General features: G+C 39.7%; 1 protein-coding gene across 5 annotated transcripts in view; it reads right to left on the bottom strand.

The window, feature by feature from the left end:
* Positions 1–7,496: 7,496 nt before the first annotated feature.
* Positions 7,497–8,057, bottom strand: part of LOC122116190 (acyl-coenzyme A synthetase ACSM4, mitochondrial) — a 49,998-nt gene continuing 49,437 nt past the window's right edge. For all 5 annotated transcript variants that reach the window (XM_042689846.1, XM_042689849.1, XM_042689848.1 and 2 more), the window contains one exon: positions 7,497–7,927. In XM_042689846.1, coding sequence (XP_042545780.1) covers positions 7,841–7,927 — 87 coding nt within the window. In that variant the 3' untranslated portion in view covers positions 7,497–7,840. The remainder of the gene's footprint in view (positions 7,928–8,057) is intronic.

Raw genomic sequence — 8,057 nt, 5'->3', positions numbered from 1 at the left:
TGTTTTTTACTTATATGGTGTTATAGGACCACAAGATAATTCTTTCAGGGTTTTTTTGTTTTGTTTTTTTGGTCGATCATGGGGCTTGAACTCTGGGCCTGGGCCAGGGAGCACTCTACCATTTGAGCCACAGTGCCACTTCCAGTTTTCTGGTAGTTAATTGGAGATAAGAGTCTCACAGACTTTCCTGTCCAGGCTGGTTTTGAACTGTGGTCCTCAGGTATCAGCCTCCTGTGTAGCTAGGATAACAGGCATGAGCCACCAGTGCCCAGCAGTTTTTGTTTTTTTTTTTAATGAACTTCCACACTAATCTTCAGAAAGATTACAGTAACTTACATCTTTACCAGCAGTGTTTAAGGGCTCCTTTTTCCTTTACATTCTCAGCACTAGTTCCTTGTATTCTTTTAAATTATATTGTTATCTTTATTTGTACAAAAGGGTTGCCATGCAACAAATCTGTTTATAAGTATAGAATGTCTTGATCAGTATCACCCCTTTCATCATTCTCCCCCATCCCTCCCAACCTAACTTCTTTCTCAAAGCAATTTCAGTAGGCTTCACTAATTTTTTTTTTTTTTTTTTTGGGTTGGTCATGGGGCCTGAACTCTGGGCCTGGGTGCTGTCCCTCAGCTCTTCAGCTCAAGGCTAGCGCTCTACCACTTGAGCCACAGCGCCACTTCTGCCTTTTTCTGCTTATGTGGTGCTGCGGAATCAAACCTAAGGCCTCATGCATGCTAGGCAAGCACTCTACCACTGAGCCACCTTTCCAGCCCCACTAATATTTTTTTAAATTTGCATACTTTAGTTTCATTGTGACATTTTCATACATAAATACAGTATACCCTGATTGAACTTGCCCCTCACTTGTACTTCCTTATCTTCTTTACTCCTTAAAACAATTTAAACAGATTTATTGTTCTGTTTTCATACATGCTTATTAAATATTTTGACCCTATTTGCCTTCTTGCGTGTTTGGTCCTCTCCTTCCTGCTGACTTTTCTGATTATTTTAATCCAAGGTTGAACCTGTGGGTTGCAGGGTCCATTGATAATGAGATGCCAACTCTATTCTTTTTAAACATGGCAGGATCTCATTTGTGTTTACTTATTGAATGGACTTGGGGATTTTGATGTAAATTCATATATATCCTGTTTTAACAAATCACAACAGAAGGAGATGAAAAACTTGTTTTATTCATAAAGTGTAATAATATCCTTCTCGACCTAAGTGTTTTCTTTTTTTTTTTTTGTCGGTCATGGGGCTTGAACTCTGGGCCCGGGCGCTGTCCCTCAGCTCTTCAGCTCAAGGCAAGTGCTCTACCACTTGAGCTACAGCGCCACTTCCGGTTTTCTAGTGGTTTATTGGAGATAGGAGTCTCACGGTCTTTTCTGCCCGGGCTGGCTTTGAACCGCGATTCTCAGATCTCAGCCTCCTGAGTAGCTAGGATTACAGGCGTGAGCCACCGGCGCCCGGCTAGTGTTTTCTTATTCTTGTTACAGGAATAGTGGCCAGCCTCAATTCAGAAAATAAAGTAGATCTCACCAATCCACAGTACACGGTGGTAGTAGAAATTATCAAAGCTGTCTGTTGCTTGAGTGTTGTGAAGGATTACATGCTGTTCAGAAAATACAATCTTCAGGAGGTGGTGAAGAGTGCTAAAGACCCATCACAGTGTCATCCAAAGCTGGGAAATGGGAAAGAAGTAAAATTGCAGCCTGGCAGCAAATTAAATCAAAATGATGCAGCAGAAGGAAATGAGAAGAAACAGGTGGTATCAGAGGATTGTGAAGAGCAAGGTCAGCCAAAACCAAGGTCTGAGATAGAGGTACTAGTGAAGGAAGAAGGGGGTAAACCTGAGACTGCAAGTCAAATCACAGATGAATCCAAGTCAAATGATAATGACTTCTTATAGACTTCATTTTGTATTGTAGACTCTCAGCTGGAATTCTATGAGATTGTACTGGGGTTTCATGTAAAATTCTGGCATAAAATAGTCTGACTTTTGTGTGCTTCATAGTGTTGATCTTAGCAGTACTGATCCCTGTTAACTCAGCCCTGTTAGCTTAGTAGTTTCCTCAGAGCTCTTACAAACCTGTTTGGTACATATGTTATCTATCACACTGGAATATGTGGCAGAAGGATGATGTGCTGATTACTTCCCCTCTTTTTTTTTCCTGCCAACTCACTTACAGGAGTGAACAGTTACTGAGAAGTAGAAAACTAGAAGGAAAGTTTGATTTTAAAGCAATTTCCTTTTTCAGTGTGCTACAACTCAGCAATAGCCTGCCTCTTCTATTATAAACATTGCAAAAATGGCTTGTGTAAATTAGAAGTGAATTGTTTTGTGATGGTTTTGAACTTTGTGTTCTTGTTTAGTTATTCTATCCCTTTTTATATTTTATTAATGCTTGTAATGAACAAATATAATGGTCCATTGCTACAGTTTTGAAGGCACAATGTGATATAGAAGAACCACGTCAGCATAGACCTGTCAACATTTTTGATAAGGTTAGTGGTGACGAATTGCAATGTTCTCCATACATTAGCACGACAAAGGATAGAAAAATTCTCTTAACAATGAAAACTATGTCTCAGGGTTTTTATAAGGACTCATAATCCAAGCTGTTCTATCCAATATGCATGATCTGTGGCATGCAGCTTAGAGATCTAGCAGATGTTTCAACAATTGTAACTAAATCAGTTATTCGGCAAGGATCATGATTATCCTAAACAACATTTGGAATATCAAAATAGAGAAAAGCTTTTGTTGAAAAGGTCAACTAAGTAGAAAAGTTTAAGAAACAATTAAAAATATTATTATAAAGATGATGTATAGAGGGGTTACATTTACATGTGTCAGTTAATAAGTACATTTTCTCTTGTACAATTCTCTCCCATTCCCTCCTTCCATCTCCACCTTTGAGTTATTCACTTTCATCAGTGTCCAGTGCTCTCTATTGCTGTACTTTTTCACCCATTTTTCTAGGAAGGAAGCCAATTTTAAGTAGAAGATCTTAGAAAAGAAAATGTTTCATATTTGGTCAAAATTAAATGCCAACATAAAAATACTAGGCAAATGCACAACTTTATTGTCAGCTTAATAAGTTGATTCTAGGGATATGTCACATGATACTAAAGAGACTTTGTGAAATCAGTCCAGCCTCCCAATCTGGGTTTGAGTTGATAATATATTTGTCATGCTGTAGCATTTTTAAGATTTATAAATAATGATGGAATGAAAAGCCTTTTCTGTTACTAGAAGTGTGTCAAGGTGCGGGTGTGGGTGCGTGAATGAGTGAATTTTGTGTGTGACAGGGTCTTGGTATGTAGTCCATGTTGGCCTAGCTCTTCTGATCCTTTTGCCTCAGTCTCTTTGAGTGTTTTACCACTTCACTAGAGGCATGCACCACTTCATCAGAAAAGCCAATATATAACATCATGTATGTTCATATTTGAACATCAAAGTCATCTATTCTCCTGGAATGCTATCATCTGTATCATTTGTATTCTCATCAGTAGGGAGTCAGGTCCATGGTAGTTTTGCCTAACTTAAAAAAATTAAAATAGGGGCTGGGAATGTGGATTAGTGGTAGAGTGCTTGCCTAGCATGCATGAGACCCTGGGTTCAATTCTTCAGCACCATATAAACAGAAAAGGCCAAAGTGGTGCTGTGGCTCAAATGGTAGAGCGCTAGCCTTGAGCACAAAGAGGCTCAAGGACAGTTCCCAGGCCCTGAGTTCAAGCTCCAGGACCAGCAAAAAATAAAATACGTCCCGATATTGATCTCTATAGCATTGATCTCTATTGATCTCTGAAATGCTGCAATAAAAACAACAACAAAACACTTGGAAATGAAATGCAGAGAATTTTCTGCCAGGCATGTCATTGTAATCATGCCTTTTTGGGAGGAGGCTGAAGGATCACTGACTCAAAGCCAGCCCAGGTAAAAGTAACAACGCTCTATCTAAAAAAGGAAATCAATAAGGATTGTGGTGGTAGAGTGCTTGCCTAGCAGGGGGCAGGTCCCTCTGAGATTAATGCCCAGTGTCAGCCTCTCCTCCAAAAAAAGAAAAATATATAGTACTTGAGGTTATAGATCAAGTGGTAGAGCCCTTACCATGTACAAGGCCCAGGGTTCAGCCCTCACTTCTGTTGTGAATGAATGAGTGAATGAACAAAATAGTTAATCAGCCGGGCGCTGGTGGCTCACGCCTGTAATTCTAGCTACTCAGGAGGCTGAGATCTGAGGATCGCGGTTCAAAGCCAGCCTGGGCAGGAAAGACCGTGAGACTCCTATCTCCAATAAACCACCAGAAAACCGGAAGTGGCGCTGTAGCTCAAGTGGTAGAGCGCTCACCTTGAGCTGAAGAGCTGAGGGACAGTGCCCAGGCCCAGAGTTCAAGCCCCACGACTGACAAAAAAAAAAAAAAGTTAATCATTTATGCAAGGGTGTTTATGAATAAAGTCAGCCAGGCACTGGCTAGATACTCAGGAGGTTGAGATTTGAGGATTGTATTTCAAAGTGAGCCTAGTCAGGAAAGTCTAAGACTCCATTTAACCACTGAAGAGTCAGAAGTGCAGCTGTGGCTCAAGTGGCAGAGCTTTAGCCTTGAGTTAAAAGCTCAGGGACAGGCCTAGGCCCTGCGTTCAAGCCCCAGGATGGCACCAAAAAAATAATAGATAAGAGTCTAAACTAAAATCTGGAACAAGAGCACATAAATGTACACCCAGAAATCCAGTGGCCTATCAGAGGAAGTTCTGCAACAGGATATTTTTAAATGGAAAGGTAACTTGCTAGGGTCCTTTGAAGAACTTAGTATGTCAGGTCTTGCTGAGTGTTTGACAAGGAAGAATGGTACAGAAACTAGTCTATTGAGCAGATATTTCTATTCTAGAATCAGGCTAGGCATGGTAACCTATGCTTATAAACCCAGCACTTGGGACATGTTGGCTAGAGGCTTGAAAGGTCTAGGTTAGCTTAGGCTATATGGATAGACCCTTTCTCTAAAAACAGTAACAAACAAAACCCCCAAAGTAAGAATCTTCGGTTGTGGAAGGAAATGGACGGCAAGTCATTTTCAGAGCTTCTAAAGAAGGTCTTAGAATGTTTCTGCAGCCCTGTCCCTGAGCTTCTTTTGCTCAAGGCTAGCGCTACTACTTGTGCCACAGGGCCACTTCAGGCTTTTTATGTATATGTGGTACTGAAGAATCAAACCTGGAGCTTCATGCGTACTAGGCAAGCACTCTACCACTGAGTAACATTCCCAGCCCTCTCTCTTTTGAGGGAAGAGAAAGACACTATTTTAGTCTGATCTGGATTTCTCTGAAAGAGTATCTTTCCCCTTAGTGTTCACACTAATACCCAGGGGCTAGAAGTTCCTTGAATTTGAAGGTGTCTTCATGGGTCCCTCCCAGGTGAAATTTTTGGAAAAAGCATTATGAGACCAGTGGCATTGCAAAATAACTAGACTGAGAGCATGTAGGGGTTCTCACAGAGGGGCTGAAAAACTGGTTTGGGAGTTTGGTTTATTCTCAAATTACAAAAAAAAAGGAAATGGTCTAAATGTCAAGGTTTTCTGCATAAGTAGGTATGTTTATTTAATGACTAGTGAATATAAGAATGTATTCCTACTATTATAGCTAGTGGCTATGCTTGGTAAGCCAGACTAGCTGGATTTGGGAGGGGACTGAGAACAGGCAGGACCTTGCTAATATAAATGGGACTGGAATTTCCTTAGATGTCTTTATTCCTTAAGCATTAATGAAGCTGAAGTCATCTAGCAAGGGTGAGAGTGTTAGTATCATTTGAGGGAATAGAAGAGATAGGGTCTTGCTTTTTGGTTGGGCTTGTTCCAAGACAAAGATAAAGGCACTGATATATCGGTCATATGACCATAGAATATAAAACCCTGCAAATGATTCTTTTTGTTTTGTGATGCTGATACTTCACAGATTTTAATTTTTCTTATTTTTTGGCAATACTGGAGATTGAACTTGAAACTATATATGCTTGCTATACAGATGCTCTTCCTCTTGAGTCACCTCCAGACCCTTTTGATTTAGTTATTTTTCAGATAGAGTCTCCCACTTTTTGACTGGGCTGGACACAGACACATATCTTCCTACCTGATTCCAGTTTAGCTAGGGTGACAGGTGTGAACAATACATTCCTGGCTAGTTCTTTGAAATAAAAATCTAACTTTTTTGGTCTGGGCTGTTCTCAACCAGGAGCCTGCCATCTCTGCCTCTCAAGTGCTACAAATTTTAATTTTATAGTTGGCTGTTTATTGCCTTTTGTATTTGATAAGACTTGAGAACTGATTGCTTTTTTTTTTAACTTTCCATTTGTTTGTAACAATCATTTGCTTTAATTTTAATTTTTAAAAAATTGTCAATTAAAAAGAAAAAGAACTCCAGTGTTGTGGATTTCTGAATTTATTTTGCTCTATAGAGTAAGAGTTAAACTTGGTATTTTAAAACATCTTTTTGGTATAAGTTAAAAAATAACCATGTTCAAATGTTCAAATGTTATTTTTACTTGTATTTTGCTTTGGGTACAGCCAAACATGTGTTTTCATAGTTGCTGATATATGTATATATACATATATATATATATATATATTTTTTTTTTTTTTTTGGGTCCGGTCGTGGGGCTTGAACTCTGGGCCTGGACACTGTCCCTCAGCTTTCAGCTCAAGGCTAGTGCTCTACCACTTGAGCCACAGTGCCACTTCCGGCTTTTTTTCTTTTTGCTTATGTGGTGCTGAGAAATTGAACCCAGGGCCTCATGCATGCAAGGCAAGTACTCTACCACTAAGCCACCTTCCCAGCCCCTGAGAGATTCTTATCTCTAGTTAACCAGCAAAAAGCCAGAAGTAGAAGTGTGGCTTAAGTGGTAGAGTGGTAACCTTGAGCAAAAAAGCCAAGGAGAACAAGAGACCCTGAGTTCAAGCCCCAGTGCTGACACACACAGCAGCAGGCACTGGTAGCTCATGCCTGTAATCCTAGTTACTCAGAAGACCCATTGTAACAATGAGATGTACAAGACACTGGAAAACGAACCTTACAACTTTTGGGCGTGGGGGTGGGGGTGGGGGTGGTATTAGGGGAGATGGGGAGGGAAGGGATGGTAGGGGAAAAACAAAGGAGGTAATAATGCTCCGTAGGAAATGTTCTCATTACTTATGTAACTGTAACCCCTCTGTACAGTATCTTTACAATAATACAAGCTATCTATCTACCTATAAACGAAGACAGATCTGATGAACACAGTTCAAAGCCAGTTGGAAATTCTGAGACTTAATCTCCCACTAATAAATGACCAAAAAGCTGAAAGTAGAGCTGTGGTTCAAGTGATAGACTAGTAAGCCTTGAATGAAAAAAGCTCAGGGGGCAGCACCCAGGCCCTGAGTTCAAGCCCCAGGGCAGGCACACACAGAAAAAAAAAATCATCTACTGGCCTTTGAATTATTTGTGCTTTTCATCTTAACATTTTTTTATTCACCTAAAGCATTGAAGTTGTTAAGCTGAAAAAATTCTGTATTGAACATTTTTCATAGTTTTGTCTTTATTACAGATTAATCAGGGCAAGATAAACAGATCCATTGAACACTGTCCCCTTTTAAGTAATCATTTGACTTCTGTTATTTTAAGTCCTTGCTTTGTCAGTTTGGTCATAACAGTAATCTCCAAGTATGATTAAATTCTTTTTAGTTAAGTACAGAACAACTCAGTTTTCATCCAGGAAAAATCTTACATTTTTAGGAGAGTAGTTACTAAATCTTCAGAAATATCCTAGAGCAAGTACTGAAGGAAGGCAAGCATCAGTGCTCTTATTAAACTATGCTCGACCCCATTCTTGTTCTCGTAACACGTTGCGTTTGATTTTCCCGGTGATTGTCTTTGGAAGTTCTTTAACAAATTCCACCTAATTAACAGAAGAACATATGAAACCTTAGATTCCACTTTGATTTATTCCAACTCTCAATGTTGTGAGCACCAGAAACTGTTATGTTCATATAGGAAGGACAATAGTACATGACATTCCATTATGCTGT

The sequence above is a fragment of the Dipodomys spectabilis genome, unplaced genomic scaffold (assembly GCF_019054845.1).
Source record: "Dipodomys spectabilis isolate Male_0828 unplaced genomic scaffold, ASM1905484v1 ptg000127l, whole genome shotgun sequence".
Lineage (NCBI taxonomy): Eukaryota > Metazoa > Chordata > Mammalia > Rodentia > Heteromyidae > Dipodomys > Dipodomys spectabilis.
The sequence above is the reverse complement of the archived record's forward strand: the minus strand, read 5'-3'. Positions and strand labels throughout refer to the sequence as shown.